We start from the raw sequence: 21630 nt of genomic DNA, 5'->3' as shown, positions 1-21630 counted from the left end.
CTTTTTCCATAGGTAGTTTTGGAGTATGTGTCATCTTGAAAGTTAAGGTTCACAGAAATTACCTTGTTGCTTCATTCTTTCCCCGCATTAGTACTGATCTTTATATCATACTGTTGAGAGCTACTAATTTCCTTAGATCCCCTCATAAATTAATCTGGGAAGGTCTTAACCTTTACAGACTAGAAAATTTTAGCACTTCTCAGCCTGGGAGTTCAGGTCAAATCAAGGGAAGCCCTTCAGTGGGCTTCAGCTGCTGCATCTGCCCTCACATACCTGCCACAAGGAGATGCTACCTGAAAGCGCACGTGCGCGTACACCTGGTCCTGAGGAGCCGCTTCCAGCCCAGAAACAGCACTTTGCTACTGGGAAACTTTTTGATAAGCTTTGGAAAATGTAGGTGTGCTTCCCCCACCCCCTTCTGTAGCAATGGTAATGGTGGTTTTCATCCGTAGAATTCATGTTATATGCATTTTCTTTTTTTTTAATCTTTATTGGAGTATAATTGCTTTACAACGGTGTGTTAGTTTCTGCTTTATAACAAAGTGAATCAGTTATACATATACCTATGTTCCCATATCTCTTCCCTCTTGCATCTCTCCGCATTTTCAGTCAGTTGAATCAATTGCTTGCTTTTAAAGCAAATCCAGAGATGCTGAGTGATTCCCTGCAGTTTCCTTCAGTGAGTAATGGAAGATATTCATCACAGGGGCTGCGCCTTCATCACGGGGGAGATGAAAGGGAACGAGGGAAGGGTTATAATGGTCTAATCCTCATCACTCCTCCCCTCCCCCACCACCATAACAGATACTTTTGCCCCTTTCCCACCGATTTTGTGCAGGTTTAAAAATTTTTCCCATCAGCCTTTTTTTTTTTTGCGGTATGCAGGCCTTTCACTGTTGTGGCCTCTCCCGTTGTGGAGCACAGGCTCCGGACGCGCAGGCTCAGCGGCCATGGCTCACGGGCCCAGCCGCTCTGCCGCATGTGGGATCCTCCCGGACCGGGACACGAACCCGCGTCACCTGCATCAGCAGGCGGACTCCCAACCACTGCGCCACCAGGGAAGCCCCTGACTCATTCTTTTAAATATGGGTGTATCATATCTCTTTTAAATAGGGATGTACCATAATTAATTTTAAATTAATTAATTAAAAAATCCCCTATTTATGTACATTTAGGTGGTTTTCAATATTTTGTTTTTACAAAATATGCTGTAGTGAATATCTTTACACATTCATCATCACTGTTATATACATAACAGATATGGGAGAGATAGTCATCCTATTTCTATGTAAGTACAGTTGTTGAAGAGCTCTTATTTTATTTTTATAAATTTTCTTATATGAAATATAAGCGAACTTAAAGGTGATTAAATCACGGATAATACAGAGTGGAAACCTTCCATTCAGTCATTTTCTATTTTTGATTCCTTAGAAGATACCTTAAAAGACGAATAGAATGGACTTATTTCTTAGTTTTTATGCCCTACCTTGTGTGGGAAAGGATGTGAAGTGGCTTCCAGGAATGAATGCAGTAAAATAGGAAGATAGAATTAACAATGGCTAGAGGAAGAAAAAAGGATAGAATAAAAGATAAGCTGTCGGGAGGCGAGTTAATAAGTGCAGATATGTAAGCCATAGGATTTAAATTAATGTTTCATAATTTAGCTCTTAGGTGCTGCTAGCCAAAGGAAAAAGGGAAGTTTCATTGCTTATATAATTCATGGTGTTTGTTGGGGAAAAATCAAGCCAGTTATTTGGGGAAATTATGGCTTTTCCCACATATAGTACTGAAAAAAGACTTTCATGTGGTCTTCAGAGAGTGGGGTTGAATGATGGAGTGGAAGGGGCTACAGCAACGTTTTTATCATGAAGCAAGTGGTGGTTTTGTAAAGCCCTCCAACCTAAGAAGAGACCCTTACTCTAGAACTGCAGTTCATAGAAAACTATTTTACAAGCAGCTTCAGAAACGTTATACATACTCAGCTTTCTGATGACTCAGCTTGATTCAGCCCAGAATATCTAGCAGTGATGGGTGAACTGTACAGTACAGGGCTTTGGGTGGACAGTTCCAGGTTAGACAAAAGACAGTGTCAAGTTAGGATCTCTGACAATGTCAAGTTTGCTGTAATATTAATTAAAAGCTAGCCCATATATTTTTTCTTTTCTTTTTTTTTCAGCCCATGTATTTTAAAAATCGGTCAGCAGTTGATGGAATTGGTACTCAGAGGCATTGGGAATGGAATACAGATAGGTGTCTCCTAGGATCCAGTATTAGGAGGCTCTGCAAAGAAAGCAGTGGGAGAATTTTTTGTATCAATTTTGTATGAGTTATTATTTTTGTATTCATTGAATATCAGTATAAAAAGTCATTACCATTTTGTATGTACTTACTCATTTTCATGCAAATTATAACTTGGGGTAAGAGGTGAGGCACAAACATGGCTTCCAGGCATCATTTATCCTACTTATGCTGTTACTTGGAGTAAGGGCCAGTGAGCCCAGGAACAACAAAATCTTTGACCAGTGCTCATTTCCCCAAAGCTCCTGATTGTTATAGGTGTGCAAAGGAGCCCAAATGACCCTTAGTTTTTTTTTTTTTTTTTTTTTTTTTGCGGTACACAGGCCTCTCACTGTTGTGGCCTCTCCCGTTGAGGAGCACAGGCTCCAGATGCGCAGGCTCAGTGGCCATGGCTCACGGGCCCAGCCACTCCATGGTGTGTGGGATCTTCCTGGACCGGGGCACGAACCCGTGTCCCCTGCATCGGCAGGCGGACTCTCAACCACTGCGCCACCAGAGAAGCCCAGACCCTTAGTTTTTATTCTAGTTCATCTGGATCTCATGGAGGGCTGCTTTAAATAAGCCACTGGGGCCTGAATAGACTCAAAGCAGAGTCTCATGTCACCGTCCAGACACAAACTTAACTTGTTTTCACTGGAGTATGAGGAAAGGTTAATCCTCATGCACTCCTGAAGCACCATTGGCAATGGAACCTGAAACTCTGGGATACATATGCCCTAGGAGAATCTCTCTCTCAAAAAAAGAAAAAAAAAAAGAAAGAGAAAGGCTCAACATGATGTGTCTGGAGAGGCCCCCAATCCAGTAAGTGCCCCATCTCCTTGGGAGAAACAGAGAAAGGGACTTTGAATGCCTTTCCCCAGAGATCAGCACCAACCAAGGATCTAACCTGTCCAAGAATTGTCACCCTGTATCAACCTGGAGGGGAGCCAAGGAGTTTACATCGCCAGGGCCAAGATCTTACATTTCTTTGTGAGAATAAATAAATGATCAGTTCTCAAATATAATAGAATGTAGCCAAGATAATTTCGCTTGAAAACATTTCAAAGTAATATCAATCGCTGACCATAGAAAAATACTGTAGTATAGGCCTAATGTGATTGACAGTGCATCCCTGGGAATCTACCAGAGAAAATTGGTTTCAAAATGTATATCTAGTTACTTAAAAATCATCAGTGTGTTACAAGGTATAGAGTTCAGTTAAGTCATATCAAATATAAAGGAATTTATATTTGTGCATTTTAAATTATATTTAGTGCATTTTAATGCACTAAAGCTTCATTTTCCAGTTTCATCACGTAATTACTACTAGTGCCTAGTTGAGATAATTATGGTCATAATATAAATACTAATAAAATTCCTAATAAAGCCAGCATAAAAGAGTACGTTACAGCCTAGATGTGATAATGTATTATTATGTATGGTAAAATAGTGTAGATATCCATGTGTTATTACGTATTCTTTCATAGATAGTCTCAAGAATTTTAGTTTTAACTTAGCCTGATGAAACACTGTTAAGTCAACTTGTTATTCTTACGTCTGATAGAAGGAAAAAGAGATATAAATAATCAAATTGGTTTCGTAGCTTTACAATATAGTAGTTGATTTTGTAGAAGAAACAGTTTTTCTCCAAATTATACTTAATTAGAAGCCCTCATTTTCTGCCGTATATTAACCAAAGGCTGGAGACAGCCTTGGTAGGTGTTAGATGCTGGGGAAAGCTAACCTGAGACTAAGAATCTGCTGTAGGTGATTTGCATGAGGATAGTCTAGAATCAAATAAATTTTAAAACTGAACATTTAGTTAGTATCTCTTTAATGGTCCTGTAGATTAATGCTATAAATTCTCCAAAACTGACATTGTTTTCCTATTATAACATCATCAGATCACAAGGTTAAGGTTGTCTTTTGTAAATATTACTGACTTATTCTGAACTTTTAGGAACTATGTCATCACAGTTTAAATTTGTGCTAATGTACACAAAAGAAGAAACTATTAGACATTTCTGGATTTATGCTTACTTTGCCAAAAACAGTGTTGTTTTTCAAAAATCTCTAGCCTTGTTTTTATAGATCAGTTTTCAAACTCAGTTTCTATGAAAGATCCCTAAATGGTCAAAGGTGTGTGTTTTTAGCACAGAGACTAACTCCTTGGATAGATTTTCCGAACATAAGCTTCCTGCCACCCAAAATATTTTTCTAAAGCCTTTGTTACCTCCTATTTTATTTTAATGTTGATTTTGTAGGTACTTGGTAACTGTCTGCCAAGGGCTTTCATGCCAACAAATAGCAAATAATAGAAAAACACAAATCGCAGTTCATGCTTAAGTGTGTGTTTTTTTTTAAATGTACATGGATGTTTAGAGTTGATTTTATATTATGTAACTTACTGTGGCAATAGTTTCTACTGGTAAGTTGTCCCAAGCTCATATGATTATGTAAATATTTCATGGTGTTTCATATAGATAATGGTGGTTTCAATTTCTTTTGTCCCTTGGATTGAGTTTTTAAATCAAAACTCAATTGAGTTTTTACTGATGAATTAAAAGGTTCATTGCATCTTGGTGTCTATGTATGGCCAAAAATTAGGATATTCCCCTGTATAGTTTATTTCCTAATTAAGGCAGAATTGTGTTTTTTTGAAACAGGTAAATTGGGGGAGAAAATATAAAATTATGAAGAAATGATTTGTAGATTTGTTAAATTTTCTGTTCTCTAATCTTGTGTTGAGGTCTGATGAATGCTATAGCTTTAATGCGTATAAAGCAGTAGACTGAAAGTTGGGGTCATCCAAATTCTTACTCAAAATGCTCTTCGTGGGCGTGGGATCTGTTGTCCTGAATGTTGGTGTTACAAACATGCAGAGTTGGAGAGCTGTCTATGAATAGAGTTTGCCAGGCTAATATTAACTTTTTTGACAATGAGAAATTTGTGAAATTTAGGGTTGGGGTATGGAGAACATCTTAGAGTTACTTTTTTCCTAGCTAGAGATTAGGGTTAGAAGGTAGAAGTACAGTGTCAGGGAGGACCATTCCCTTTCATCTATGTACCTGGCATTTATCACCTGGAAAGAGGTGCCTGTATCATGCTTAAGAGACTGTCTGACGATATGCCAGAAGATAGGGATGCCTTTGGCTAATAAGGAGGCTCAGTTCCTTTGGGTTTCTTATCCCTCATTTTCCCTAACTCTGTCCAAAGCCCAGGATGGACTCCAAATCTGTAACCTGTGTTTAGCAGGCAAGCAAAGTCATCCCCGAATAGTTCAGTTTCTTTGGTTTATATTAGTCACAATTTTATAAAATCATTAGGGTGCTTATGATCCTTAACCATGCCTGATAATCACTGAGACCCCTCAGTAGAGCGTAGTGTCACTGAGAGCCCTCAGGTGAACTGAAGCAGTGGTCTGGGACAAGTTGCAGGAGAGAGTTCTACAGTTGTGAATTCTCACCAAGTGGCTTTGCTGGTGAGATTGCATGTGTTAACCACTGTGGCTCTTTACAGTGGCTGTCGGGAAGCAGGTTATCAGGAAAAAATGGGACAGATTTTTCTATATTATGTGCTACTAATGAATCCTATTTTAGTGCTTTTTAGTGGGGTTTATACCACAAAACAATACATGTAGGGCATTTATTTTTGGCAGCTTTCACAAAAAAACGTGGTGATGGTTGCCTATGAAAATTTCCTTACGTGTCAATAGAGAATAGATTCCAGAAACTTTCTGGAAATAATCTTCTCCGTGTTTAAAATTGCTTTGATTTAAAATGCAGTTTTGTATAGTTTTAAAATGCAAATTTTAGAATATGGGGCATTGGCTAAAATTTCATGCTAAGAAGTCTTACTTAATGGCTATACATACTGATAACATAAAACTTGCTAAATCTATGTGTGTCAAGGCCGATTTAAGTTAAGTAAGAGAAATGTGACCCAACTTAAGATATTATGAACAAAAATAAACTATACAGAACTGTTGGATGCTTGGTACTAACATAACTACTTAGAAAACAATGACGTTTGCTATTCTTTATTAGCTTGTTTTACCTCTGTTTAAAATCATTTGATATTTTTTCTTGATAAATTAGATTTTTCAAAATTGGCATTTAAAGAGTATTAAAGAAACGGTATCCTTTTATATTTTTCCCTTCTCATACATAATCCTAGTCATAAACAGTTTTCTTTAATATGTGATCCAGAATTAATTTGCAATTTATACTTTGATTTATTTTCAGCTTTTTGCTTAGATTGTGCCTGATATATTTCATTACTTTTTTTTAAGAAATGTATCAACATCAAGATATGGTGAGTTCTTTTAAAGTTATAAACCTAACCAACATACAAAAAAACCTCTAACAGGCAAATGTAATGTGTACCTTTAAAAGTACAGAGCAATCATTCTGGATCGATAGTTAGATTATTACTTTAATTGAATCAAATTGGACTTAGAATTATTTTCTTCTAATATTACCTAAAAGAAGGCTCCATTCACCTAATTTTAAATTACACAAATAAATACACAAATGGAAAGTTAAAAGTCTTTCCTCTTTAAAGCATATTTCATGCTTTAAAGAGGAAAGACATTAATCCAAAAGAGAAGTCATACAATCATCTCTTCCCTTACCTCTAGGATCTCTAGGTTGGTCGAATGCTGACCATTACTAGTAGTGTTTCAAGTTTCTTCCATTTACTTTCATTAAAATGGGTAATTTACGTATCTGCAAGTGAAATGGCTGAGCTTTCACACTAATTCTTGTTGCTATTGACAACCAAAGCAGCCATGCAAGAAGAAAATGCTGTGGAAGGAAAGAAAAAAAAAACCTTAATATTTCCTCCGCAAAGTTGGAGAGAAAAGGGAACACACAGTATGTAAGAAACAGGTAAGTAAAGATATATCAATTTAAAAACTACCAGACTTGGTTACTAATTTATCAAAAGTTTTAATTTTTTTCAGATATTTTGTCCAACACTCATTTAAATAAAAGGATACTGTCTCTTGGAACCAAAAATTAATATTCTGAAAATGAAAAATTGGATTGGAAGGTACCGTGTCACAAAAGGTCTGAAATACTTTAATTTAGAATTTGAACTATGAAAGAATAGCACAACTTCAATTATTGGTTAATATTTTTGTTACAAAATGTTTTTTAATGACAAAATGGTGACTAAAATATTACTATTTTGAAAATGTCCTAGATTTTTTTGTTTGTTTCAGAAAAGCACTGAAAGTTGCATATGTGTAAGTCTCCGGGAATGTAACAAGTTGATAAATACCCAAGTCCAGCCTCCTTACAGAGAAAAGATCTGGAATTTCTTTTTTTGGACATTTGTTTTGCAGCTTTCTACGTCTTAAGGCAGAGAATAGCCAGGATAAGGTGCCAGCTCAAAGGTTAGATGAACATATTTTTTGAAATAATTTTGGCTAATCTATGTCTTGAAAGACATACAGTACTTCTAAATAATAACTTTACAAAGTTATTAATAAAACTTAACACTAGTTGTGTTTTTGAGTTGCTTTTGGTGGTGGTGGGGAACTATATTCCTTAGAGATGTGTTTCTTCTGTTCATAATTTTATTTCAGTTATTACATTAAACTTTTCCCTTTCAGTTTATAATTCCTTTCTCCTGTTTTATGAATCTAATAAATTGACCTCCATTCTAACCTAAAGGACAGTTTATGTTTTTAATACTTAAAGAAGCAAAAAATAAACATAAAAATTCCACCAAATGAAATTACTAACACCATCCTGTCATTAACCTGAGGGAATTGTATCTCATATTCATTAATTCTCCATGGAAAGAATCAGGTAAGAAATATTTTTATTGTATAAGATATGTAAGATGTTATAATAGCACCTCGTAGTATTCATGCTATTGTTTTGGTGCGTAAAGTGTTTCTTGTTTTAAATATTTTTGGAAGTGAACAGTGTTACCTAACAAATCACCCTTTTGATACTTCTGTGGAAATTTTTGGTGAAATATGCGAAATTCTATTTGATGGAGTTGGGGCCAAGAAGACAATGTACTTTAAACTGATAGATGGAAGATACTATGACATGTCAGAGAAAATGTTTTTAAGGGGAGATTTTAATAAAATCACTTGGGAACAAAATTGATAGTTCTAGAAATAAAAGTTAAGAAATTTCTCTGTTCAGGGACACTTAAAAAACCAAAGCATATGTATCTTATATTTACTATCAGCTATAGTATTAACTAGCAGAGCTATTGCAGAGGTTAAGGAGGTCATGACAAAGAGTATAATGTGGGCTTTGTCACCAACAGATGTGGATTCAGGACCTGTTCCTGTGACTCACCAACTATGACATACTAGATATTTTACTTAAATCTTCTGAGCCACAATTTCCTAGTCTTTAAACCTACTTGGCAAGATTGTTGCTGGCCATAAGGAGAATGCCTATTGCAGAACGGTTCTTGATAAATGTTTGCTATTATTATTGTATGGTCAATATAAAGAATACAAATGAACTTTGAAACAGTGTTTTATTTTTACTAGGGTCCATGGTGGCATCCATGGTATAGCATATTTTAAAATACATTTTGTTTACCATGCCCATCGTTTGGAAAAAACCCATTGGAAGTAGTAGAAGATTTCTCAGATTATTCATTTCTAAAATAAAAACTGTCATTGGATGACCATCTGTGCTTTTGAACCATTCCTTTTCCACTTCTTTAATAACATCCATTTGCAAATGTCAGAGTGAAGTAGGCTTTGGTTACCAAACCCAAGGAAAAGGAACTGGAAGGATCGAGAATTGAATTGTGTAATTACATGTAGAGTTACTTAGTCATTTATTTGACACACATTTGAGAGTTTACTAGAGGCAAGGAGCTAAGTTAGGGGCTGGCAGAGATACAGAGATTAGTAAAACATGGACTCTTGCTTGGGAGGAGCTGATTTGGTAAGATGGTTGTCTCTTATTCGTTCCAGGATTCTAAAGTAGGCAAGAGTTAAGGATAAAGAGTTGAGGCTGTTTAGAGGAAGAATTACTTCCTGCTGGCGAGGATCAAGGAAGATTTCACAGACTCAGTAGTGTTCAGTTGATTCATTCATTCAATAGCTACATACTGAGGGCGATTACCTGTCGGATCCTGTGCCAGCCACTGCAGATACATTAGTAAGATGAAGCTACAGGCATTTATGTCATTCCCTGTCAATGTTGAAGGCCCACAGATGAAGACAATATTGGATGAGAGGTGTGTTTTGAGATAGGATATTGTGAGAGCACGTCTCAGTGGGCAGTATCCCCACCCAAGAGAGATGGACTGGCGGCCTGGCTAAATCCCGAGGGATAAGTAAGTCAAGTAAAGGGCACCCTGGCCAGACAGAAAAATGCACTGAAACCTCAGAAGCCAGAGTGAGAGGCACATTCCAGGAAATGTAAGAACCTTCATTTGTCATTGGGGTATGTTTTTGAAGGATATCTGATGAGAGATGCTGTGGGAGAGGTAGGAATGGGCTGACTCATGGAAGGCCTTTGATGTCATCTTACATAGAGTAGGGTTTATCCCAAAGTTGCAGAGGGACATTGTACAGATTTTAAGCAGGGGAATTACGTAATCAGATTTATGTTTCATAAGTTATAAGCTGGTGCCAGTGGGTCAGATCTAGCATACAGGTGAATTTGATTTTGCTCACAGAGAGTGTTAAGATTTTTCGAAATAGTCGCCAGTGTTTCTGAGGGAAAGTGGGTATCAGGCTTTGTTGATAAATCAGTAGCTCTGCGTTGCTGCACGGAATTGGTGGGCTGGAGTTGCTTAGCGTTGCCCCATTTGGAGAAGCATGTACTCCTTTTTATCGTAGGGCTCACTGCTTCAGGCAGATGCCCAGGATCTGTAGGCATTTGGGGTTCTGGGGCCAATTTCTGAACATTTTGCTGATTGGCAATTAAGAGATAGCCTTTTGAGGCTCGGGACTAGAGGCTGTTACAGTAAACCTGGTGAGAAATTGAGTTTTAAGCGGTATTGGTGGGACCAGAGGGAAGACTAGGGATTGAAAGATAGAAAAAGAAAGGATGGGGAAGCATGCTTTAGGACAGTGCTGGGGAGTGCAGGCTTCGTAGACAGACTTGGCTGCTACCAGACCTGTGTTTTTGAGAAACTTACCTAACCTTCCTGAGCAATAGCTTCTTTTTTGGTAAAATATAGATAAGAGCCCTACCTTACGGGGTTTTTATGAGGATCAAATGAGAAAATGCGAAACACTTAGTTCAGTAACTGGTTCCCATTGATTCACATTCAGGAAAATGGTGGCTGGTGGTGGTGAGGATGGTTGTAAGGAAGATGGACTCCAGGATGATGCCTGCGTTTCTGGTGTGTGATTTGGTGAGCTAGAGAACATGGGAGAAAGTGCAGATGAAGACTTCAGTGTTGGATGTGATATGTGTGAAGTGCTTATGAGACTTTGAAGTGGAGAGATGTGATACGTGGTTGGATTCCAGGGCCTGGAGCTCAGGGGCGCGATGTGAGAAGGGCACAGGCTGTGATTTGATGATCTCTCCACCCCTGTCCTACCCAAACCTTCCTTCCCCTCCGTCACCTTCAGTCAACATTAATGATCCTCACAACTACCTCCATAGAGGATCAACGTTACACAGTATCAGAAGAATGTGGGAGAGGTAAAATACTATATTGCCTGTTGGCTGAAATGTTCTCTGAGAGTTTTCAATTCTTGAAAAACTTTCCTTCCAGTTTACCATTTTGGCCTCCAGCCGAAAGAAATGAGTAATTCAATATTTGTTTATATCAAAGGCTGAAAAACATCATACTCTACAAACATTCTATCTTCTTTTTTGGTTGGATTTTTCTGTTTCCCATCACTATCACTCCTAAAAGCAAATTTTCAACTAAAAGTAAATCATTGTTAGGAATGAATGACTGTACTTATGTTTGAAATTTATATTCTTTCTTAGCTGAACATACTGAGAATCAGCCCTGCCTCCAGGCCTGGCTCAGATGCCACCTCCCCCTTTCTTTCTTCCTGATTTTAGCGGCAGGAAGTCTCTTCTTTCTCTACATTTAGTTATTAACACTGGCATGGGGCCTATCTCATCCTGCCCTACGTTGTGGTTACTTGTGGATTTATACCATTTGTTCTGCTAGGCTGTTAGTTCCATGAAGCTGGGGACTGTTTCTTATACATCTTTAGCTTCTGCAGTGCCTAGTCTAGCTCAGTCAGTACTTTGAAGGTATAAGGACCAGGCACTTCTGTACAAAAGGCCTAAAAAGTGTGAACATGATGTAATCTTAATAAGCAGATTGTAGTTTTAGGAAAGACTGTTTACTGAGAAAATAAATATATTTAATTTGTCTGCCTATCTTATGACCTTATTACATATTAGATATCTTAACTCTTTTTTTTTTTTTTTTTTTTTTTTTTTTGCGGTACGCGGGTCTCTCACTGTTGCGGCCTCTCCCGTTGCGGAGCACAGGCTCCGGACGCGTAGGCTCAGCGGCCATGGCTCACGGGCCCAGCCGCTCCGCGGCATGTGGGATCCTCCCGGACCGGGGCACGAACCCGTGTCCCCTGCATCGGCAGGCGGACTCTCAACCATTGTGCCACCAGGGAAGCCCTAGAGATCTTAACTCTTGATGAAGCTTCTTAAAAGAAATCTATTTACATGCTTGAAAACACATAAAGTGTAATCTGATTGTGTCATCTACTGCTTATAATCCATTACTGTTCGCCGTTATGGATAGAATGCTGATTCCCTGAGTACGAGAGTCTTCAGGCTGATGATTGCCTTATTTTAAAAAGGACTATTTTTTGCAATGTGGACCCAATCCCAGTGGACTGCCCTCTCATTGCCAGACCCTCTGCTGCTTCATGCCTCTCTGGCTTTGCTTATGCTGCTTGTTCTGAATAAGGCCCTTCACCCAGCCACATGGTGAATTCCTACTCACCCTTTAAGATTCAGTTCACATTTCTTCCTGCCGCCTTTCCTGACATTTTTCCTACTCCCTCCTGTCTGCAGAGAAATTCTTCCTTCTATATTCTTTTAACACCTTGTACACCTGTCATGTCTGTCTTTGTCAGGAGACTGTATGAGATTTCAGAGCAGGTACTGTGTATTTAAAGAGCTCAAAGCTAGTGGGGGAGCAGGATAAGAAGAATAACTGTGATAATAAAGCATGATATATGTGTATATATCAATATATGTGTATAAAATTTATGGCAGGGGTATGCACAGAGGTTTAGGAAAGTGCTGAGGAGGGCTCCAAATTCAGGAGGGGCAAAAGCCAATACTGTTTAAGCTGGGTATTGAAGTCTGTCTAGATGTTAGTCCATCAGACAAGGGGAAGAATGACATTCCATGTAAAAGCATGCAAGTATTAGAGTATGTTACTTCCTGAGAACTGCCATCAGTTGGTCTGTTTGTGGATATGATTGGAGATGAGGCTGGTGGGACAGACAGGAGTCAAATTATGAACTGTGGGGTTGAATGCCATACTGAGAGTTTGAACCGGTATGATAAGTGTAATGATAAGTAAACATAGTGAGGACTCAGTGAGTATAAGGGGGAGAGTGACATGGTGAAACCCCCAGTTTTTTTTTTTTTTTAGATGTTGGGGGTAGGAGTTTATTTATTTATTTATTTTTGCTGTGTTGGGTCTTCGCTTCTGTGCGAGGGCTTTCTCTAGTTGTAGCAAGTGGGGGCCACTCTTCATCGTGGTGCGCGGGCCTCTCACTATTGCGGCCTCTCCCTTTGCGGAGCTCCAGACGTGCAGGCTTAGTAGTTGTGGCTCACGGGCCCAGTCGCTCCGTGGCACGCGGGACCCTCCCAGACCAGGGCTTGAACCCGTGTCCCCTGCACTAGCAGGCAGACTCCCAACCACTGTGCCACCAGGGAAGCCCCACCCCCAGTTCTTAATACAGTTTCTTAGACACTGTAGCTATTCCTCTTTGTCATTCTTATAATTCTCATTATAGATAACATTATATTGAGCTCTTACTATGAGATGGGTACTGTTGTAAGTACTTTATTTGGATTTTCTCATTTAATCATCCCAGTAAACCTATGGGTAAATTCTATATGCACCATGTTGCTTTACTATTTTGTAAGTAAAAAATGGCAGTGCTGACAACTTCCCCTGGTTCAACCTATGATCCTCATTTTAGATCAGAGAGAAGCTGGGTAATCTGCATGGGTCACTCATTTCCCAAGTGGTAGAGCGGGGACCCAGCAGTCTAACTCCAGCATGTGTGCCTTACCCTCTTCTCTAGAGTGCACTAAGTGAGCAACAGCTCACATGTTAAGAAATATTTGTCAAAGTATACATATTATCTACTCATGTTTATAATTTTTTTCCCATTTTTATGTTTGAAAATTTCAAATCCACAGAGGAATTGAAAGTATAGCAACAGTAAATAGCCATATACTCTTCATGTACAGTTGTTAACATATTACATATTTGCATGTATGCACACTCTTCTCTCTCTCTCTCTCTCTCTCTCTCTATATATACACACACACACACACATATACACACTCACACATATACACATATTAGTGAGCCATTGGAAAGTAACTTACGACATAATGGCTCTTTGTACCTATATCCTTCAGCATGCATACCATTATCACACTTAAGAAATGTAACAAACAGTCCATAATTAGATTTCCCAAATTACCTCCAGATGATTTTTATGGTTTTTTTCTGATCCAGGTCCAATCAAGGATTACATATTTCATTTAGTTGACATTCCTCTTTGGTCTTCTTTAATTCAGAAGAGTTCTAGATCTACTATTTTTTTTCCTTCTTGACAATAACATTTTTCAAGAGTCCAGGTCAACTGCTTGGTAGAATATTGCACAATCTAAATTTGTCTAAGGTTTCCTCATTATTAGATACTAGTTAAACCTTTTTTGCAAGAATATTACTAGGTGATCATATATTATAACATTCCCATTGCACATAATGTCAGTTTGTTCTATTACTGGTGGTGCTAAGTTTGATCACTAGATTAAGGTTCTGACTACCAGATTTTTCCACTGAAAGGCACCTTCTTCTCTTTGTAATTAGTAAGTAATTTATGGGGTGATACATTGAAACTGTTTGAATATCCTGTTCCCCAACAAACTTTTGGATAATTTTTGCTCAAATTATTTAATGGTGGTTATAAAGTTGTTTTTTTCAGATTCTGTCATTCCTTCTGCGTGTTCACTGCATTCTGTAAAGAGGAGCCCTGTTCTCTTCTTTTTTAGAATCACTTTGGACCCGTGGGTTCTTTTATTATTCAAGGTTTAATGCCTCTTTCAGCTACTCTTTCTCTCCCAAGGCCAACTTGCATACTTTATGTCACCTGTTTCTAAGTTACAGACTCTGGAGGACAAGGTTCTTTTTTCTGCTTTTAGTGTTCCATGTCTGAATAGCAACATGATGTAGATTGCAAAAATTACAAATGATTCTTAGGATTCGAAAGACAATCTTATTTACATTAAGAAAATCATTTTTGGGCTTCCCTGGTAGCACAGTGGTTAAGAATCCGCCTGCCAATGCAGAGGACACGGGTTCGAGCCCTGGTCCGGGAAGATCTCACACGCCGCAGAGCAACTAAGCCCATGAGCCACAACTACTGAGCCTGAGCTCTAGAGCCCATGAGCCACAGTTACTGAGCCCGTGTGCCACAACTACTGAAGCCCGCGCGCCTAGAGCCCACGCACTGCAATGAAGAGTAGCCTCCGCTTACCACAGCTAGAGAAAGCCCACAAGCCCAACACAACCAAAAATAAAAATAAACTAAAAAAGAAAGAAAAAAAATCATTTTCAAGTTACAACAACACCTGAGGTTGAGTTGGCTTTTCCCTTGTCACTTTCCAGAGCCACCACCTGCTTGGGCAACTCAACATGTCCTTATTTTTTTTACAAATGTTGGCACTTGACTCCCAAGTGTGATTAGATTACCTAAGAAATATTATATAGAACTGATGTGGGAGTTTAATTTTCCCCCAACTTATTTGATAACATTGTCCAACTCAGTGTCAGAAAACATTGTCCAACTCTCAGAACCCCAGTTACATCAGTTAGGATGAATTTTTAAGAGTAAAGTCTTAGATTGCAGTCAAACAGAAGAGGCTTGGAACATGTGACATTAAAGAGCTATGTTTGCTTTGCCAGTTGAGACATGTTTCTTTTTCTAGTTAAAGTAATGACTTAGGGGTTATTTTAAGGGCACTTTGGAGATCGTGTTGCAGGAATGTTAGAGAGTGAATTTTGAGTGTGATTTGCCCATTTGACCTTAATTCCAGCATCTGATTTTGGGGGGAAAAGAATCTGTCATTAATTGACTACCTGTGATCCTCACCTGAATTTTATTTCTTGAGCTGCCAAAGCATATGTGGATGCTAGTGGCCAGTGGACCAAATGTGGCCCAACTTCTTGTCACTGATCCATGTGGAGGTCAGAGAAACAATGCTGACTTTTGTGATTAAACTATAGCGACAACAGACACATTCTTTCCTACAAATCAGTGTCTCATCTATTTTTGATGTTTTGAGAAGATCATTCTAAAATAGACTACTAAAGATAGTCCACTTATTTTATTTCTTTCCTGACCTATTCACAGAAGATTGTGAAGGTTGGTGTGTGCTGGCCACTAAGAACTCACATTACAGTGAAGTGGGTTGTCAAAATGTGGGTCTGAACATGAAGTTGGGAATCATTTTCCTCTAGTCTCAAGGTGGCTAAGTATTTTCTCATCTAATTTTTAGATGTAGAAATGAAATTCTTTAGATACTTCTAAAGTATATGATATTATAGGTATAAGATAACTTTGACAAATTTTATTTCTTTACTAAGATTTAATCATAACATTTCTGTCCTGTGTATCCAAAGAAAGCATTTGTTGGCTTGATGGTAAACACAGATTAAGTCCAGATTCCTCAGCCTTGTGCTCAAGGATAGTTAGGAATTGTAATTGTAACTGTATTGTAATTGCGTTCGGCTACAAGTAACACTGACACAAAGACCAGTGTCCTAAATTACTTGGATGGCCATTTAGGGTTAATATTATGACTTCCAGCTTTGCCTCTTTTCCATTTCAAGATTCACCTCATGATCACAAAGTAGCTGCTGTAGTTCAGCCATGACTTCCATATTCCAGGCAAGAAGACAGGAGCCACCTGTCAGGCACCTTTTTTTTTTTTAACATCTTTATTAGAGTATAATTGGTTTACAATAGTGTGTTAGTTTCTGCTTTATAACATAGTGAATCAGCTATACATTTACATATATCCCCATATCTCCTCCCTCTTGCGTCTCTTTCCCACCCTTCCTATCCCACCCCTCTAGGTGGTCACAAAGCACCGAGCTGATTTCCCTGTGCTATGCAGCTGCTTCCCACTTGCTATCTGTTTTACATTTGGTAGTGTATGTAAGTCCATGCCACTCTCTCACTTCGTCCCAGCTTACCCTTCCCCCTCCCCACGTCCTCAAGTCCATTCTCTATGTCTGCGTCTCTATTCCTGTCCTGCCCCTAAGTTCTCCTCCATAACCAATTTTTTTCTTTTTAGATTCCATATATATGTGTTAGCATATGGTATTTGTTTTTCTCTTTCCGACTTACTTCACTCTGTATGACAGACTCACCTTTTTAAGTAGCTTTTAAGTTCCAAAAGCCCCACCCAATAACTTCTGATTACATACAATTGACCAGAATTTAGTCTCTTGGCTACCCAAATATGTCAGGGAGGATAGGGAATAATTTTCCACTGCTGACTCATTATCCCCTCCAGAAAAAAAAAAAAGCCATTCTGTTTTCAAGAAGAAGGAGAAAATAGTACTAGTAAGCACCCAGCAGTTTCTGCCACCAGTGCTTTTTAAGACCTGCCTTAGCCCTGTCTTTTGCTGCCATCCACTGTTCTAAGCCCTTTGTACTGTAGCTCCACCAGAGCCGTGGTGCTCCCTGAGAACTCCCTTCATTGTCCTTCCCCATCCTTTGCTCATAGTTTGAAAGGCTTTGTCTCCCATCCCAACTATCACTGCCTCTTACCTCTAAGGCGTTGCTCAGATCACATTTCCTTTTTTTTTTAAACATCTTTATTGGAGTATAATTGCTTTACAGTGGTGTGTTAGCTTCTGCTTTATAACAAAGTGAATCAGTTATACATATACATATATCCCCATATCTCTTCCCTCTTGCGTCTCCCTCCCTCCCACCCTCCCTATCCCACCCCTCTAGGTGGTCACAAACCACTGAGCTGATCTCCCTGTGCTATGCGGCTGCTTCCCACTAGCTGTCTGTTTTACATTTGGTAGTGTATATATGTCCATACTACTCTCTCACTTTGTCACAGCCTACCCTTCCCCCTCCCCATATCTTTAAGTCCATTCTCTAGTAGGTCTGTGTCTTTATTCCCGTCTTACCCCTAGGTTCTTCATGACCTTTTTTTTTTTTTCTTAGATTCTATATGTATGTGTTAGCATACGGTATTTGTTTTTCTCTTTCTGACTTACTTCACTCTGTATGACAGACTCTAGGTCCATCCACCTCACTACAAATAACTCAATTTCATTTCTTTTTATAGCTGAGGAATATTGCATTGTATATATGAGCCACATCTTCTTTATCCATTCATCTATCGACGGACACTTAGGTTGCTTCCATGTCCTGGCTATTGTAAATAGAGCTGCAATGAACATTTTGGTACATGACTCTTTTTGACTTCAGTCACAGTTATGATCTGCCCCTCCCCCCATCTTTTATCTCATCTATCATAGCCCTTGTTAGCTTTCAGCCAGTGTATTAAAGTTTCACAGTTAATTTTCAAATCCTCTGTGATTCCTTCATCACCCTCACTTGCCTAGCAGAATAATTGCGTGTGTTAAATATTCAGTTCATGTTTATTGGACTGAACATCACATTGCAGACCTAATGCCAGCAAGATAATAGGAGATAGTCTTTTGTGCAACCGTTTTCAAAGGGTGTTCTTTTTGTAAGAGAAAAAAAATTGGTTACATCAGCATTGTGAGTATCCTATTCCATTTAATACCTGTTGGCTAATATATAGGTCGTTGGTTACTTCAGTGAATAGTCTGTTGGGTAGACGTGCAAACAGCAGTTTGTTTGAAAATACTGGCTCCCTAAACATGTAAGAAACATTAACAGCCTGGGTCTCTTGGAATGAGGGCATTTGATGTGCCCCAGATTGGGGCACTCCACTGAGAACAAACAATGAGAAAGGGAGGGTGACAATAAAAACCTTTGTTCCTGAAGAGCACCTGAAAGTACTGTAAGTGGATGCTCTTCAAGCTGGTCAGTGGGTCAAAAGGCAACACAGCCTGAGCGCCTCACATTTGTTTCATAAATAAACTTTTTCATGATTTTTAGTGGTACTTTCTAAACTTCTTTTTCATGTTTTTGAGATGTTTTCAAATTCCAATTATTTGGGGAGGTTATTACCTAGACTTGCATTTAATTATTTTGAGGTGTTTACTTTTTCTTTTTTAATAATTTATTTTATTCAAGTGTAGTTGATATACTACTTTTTCTTTTTAAATATGGCACTTTGGATGCCTCTGTGATAACTTGATTCATTCAGGTTGTATTCATATATAATTGTTAGAATTTATGCAACATCTTTTTTTAAGATTAAAGAAATTTCTTTCTAACTTGCATTTCTTGGTGATTGGGCCTGGAAATTACATAAAAGGTGGTTTATTTCTGGGACTTGCTTTTAAAACTGCGTATAAACCATCTACCAGGTATATAATTGACTGAAGCATAATACTGGAAGGCCTTCCTAGGTAGTGCATTTCTTCTCACAGATCTGAACAGAATTGTTTCCTGTTGAATGTCATGCCGTATCTAAAATCAGATTTTTATGAATTTCCCCATTGCATTTCTCTACCATTTATACTCTGCTCACCCTTTCTCTCTGCAAACTTTTGCATTAAATACCTACCGAGCAGCAGTAAGGATTAATCATGGTACAGGGTCCAGTTGGGGTGACAAATATACAGGTAGGAAAGGCCTGAAAGTAAGACTGGCAAATAAAGCCTGTGGAGTGCCAGGCGAGGGAAGGGTTGGTGAGAGTTGAATGAGGGAATGTAGAAAACACCAAAAATAACACGCACATCAGCTTCACTGGAGTGTTAGAGTTTTGAAGGGAATGTTTGAGAATTGTCCGAAAATGGGAGCATCTCCCAGAATGGAGAAGAGCATGGGCTAATGTGAGAGGGACTGGAGAACACAGGGTCACTGTTGACCCCACTCCACCTGGTCCTCAAGACCTGTCTGCTCTTCACTCAGGGGTTACTGAAGCCCATCCCTTCCTGTCCCAAGAACAAATCATGCCTTCTGCATGTCAGTTAGACTCCAGTCTATCCCACGTATCATCACCATGCTCACGTTCCCAGAGTTTTTATTTTATCAGGTAATCCTCCTGATGATGATGAAGTTTTCATTTATAGATAAAGTATATAATCCTCAATCTGAAATTTAGGGAACATCATCGTCTGGTACCACTCACCTATGATTGCCCACCTCTTACTCTTCCCCCAGCATTTGCCCATCTCTTTAGCTTGACAGGCCTCCCCAGTGTTCTCTAAATAAATGATGGCCTGTTTGGCTCTACAGTTCTCTATGCCTTGGGTGGTCCGCTCTCTTCTCTGTCTCCCCTGGCTTCAAGATCCAACTCAAGATCTCTCCTTCGAGGTTTTCTGTGCAACTCTGTATGGATATGCTTGTGTGATGATTTCTTCCCGAATTTCATATGTGCCACCAATTTTGCTCATACATAAATATTGCCTTGAATTTAAAACATGATTGTTTTGTCTCTTCGTCTAGACTGTAAGCTCTATGAGACCAATGACCACACTATACAATTATTTTTCATCTATTTTAGTATCTGGTGTAGCACGATACGTATATTTGGTATAGAGCGATTTCTCAATCTGGCACCATCACGTTTTGGGCTGGACAATTTGTTTCTGTCAGGGGTTACCTGAGCATTGTAGGATGTTTAGCAGCATCCCAGTATTCTACCCACTAGATGCCAGTAGCACCCTCTTCCCAGCGTGACAATAAAAAATGTCTCCATTTGTGCTAAATGCCCCATACGCAGCAGCAAAAATACCCCCTGCTGAGAATCGCGGTATAAACGGAATAAATTCTAACCAGTATCTTGGTAGGAATTGGAGACTGTGAAAAGATTTGAGTGATGAAGATTTATAGCATTTTGGGGTCTTGAAGGAAGACAGACTCAGTTGATGGAAGACAGGAAATGTAAAATAGAACTTTCTATTTTCTGTGATAGGCTGTAGAAAGTGTATTATAGATTGATGAGCAATTACGATGCAACTTAAGGTTAAGAATGGGCAAAATGACGGAAGTATTCTTAAGTTGAGGTTTCAAAAATATTTAGTTTTAGTTTTTAATTCATTTTGAACCATTTTATTCTTGGAAATACCATTTCCAATAAAATATTATTTAATGGGAAATTTATTTGGAGTTCATACTTAACCGGTATCTTTGGATTAAGAACTATGTTTTGAAGCACATTTGAGAAAATGATTTTGAAAGTATGGGTGCAGGTTATTATAAAGGGATAGCTATTGACAAACATCTGTTGTGTTTATGCATAGTTTTCCAATTTTTCTTCTATTTGGCTATTTGAGTATTGTCCTCAAGTTTAGCAAAATTTTCAGCCCCAAGTAATACACCACACACACACACACACACACACACACACACACACACACACAACACGTGTGTGAGTCTGTAGTCTAGACAATGTTTACTGCTCCAGTACACAATGATATTGTATATTTCTATTACTCTATTGTAAGTTCTTAGTTTTTTCTTTTATTATAAAACTAGTACATGACGTAGATTCTACTTGGTTGACATGCTCCTGACCTAGAAATAATGCATGATATCCTTTTTTCACAGCTGTGTGCCAGCCACAGTGCAAACACGGTGAATGCATCGGACCAAACAAGTGCAAGTGTCATCCTGGATATGCCGGCAAAACCTGCAATCAAGGTAGGGAAACTGTGTGACACAAGTAAACAGTCACAAGCCCTCTCTACTCCTGCCTCATATAAAAATTTAAGTTCTCATGCAAACCACTTTTCTATAACTGTTGTCACCAAATATATGAGATGCCATTTTGCTGAAAGACAAAAATATAATAAGGGTAAATCTTTTAAAATCTGTTTAATCAGAGTGCAATTAAAATAATTTTATACTTTTATTCACTATTAATAATGAAAATGGATTTTGAAAAAGAGAATTGCAGCATCAGTAACCTTAGAAGCCTTACATTCTGCTTCTCCTTGTTCTTCCACTAACTAGTTGGGAAGCTTTGGCAAATTGATAGCCTC

General features: G+C 38.5%; 1 protein-coding gene across 7 annotated transcripts in view; it reads left to right on the top strand.

The window, feature by feature from the left end:
• The window catches only part of NPNT (nephronectin), a 74555-nt gene that overhangs the window by 9114 nt on the left and 43811 nt on the right, over positions 1-21630 (top strand). For 5 of the 7 annotated variants that reach the window (XM_073805013.1, XM_033856801.2, XM_073805015.1 and 2 more), the window contains exons 3-4: positions 7625-7675; positions 21197-21289. In XM_073805013.1, coding sequence (XP_073661114.1) covers positions 7625-7675; positions 21197-21289 — 144 coding nt within the window. The remainder of the gene's footprint in view (positions 1-7624; positions 7676-21196; positions 21290-21630) is intronic. The other 2 variants (XM_004328389.4, XM_004328392.4) reach the window with 1 other exon arrangement.

Source organism: Tursiops truncatus, chromosome 5, assembly GCF_011762595.2.
Source record: "Tursiops truncatus isolate mTurTru1 chromosome 5, mTurTru1.mat.Y, whole genome shotgun sequence".
In the NCBI taxonomy this organism is placed as follows: domain Eukaryota; kingdom Metazoa; phylum Chordata; class Mammalia; order Artiodactyla; family Delphinidae; genus Tursiops; species Tursiops truncatus.
This window is presented reverse-complemented; position numbering and strand designations above follow the sequence as displayed.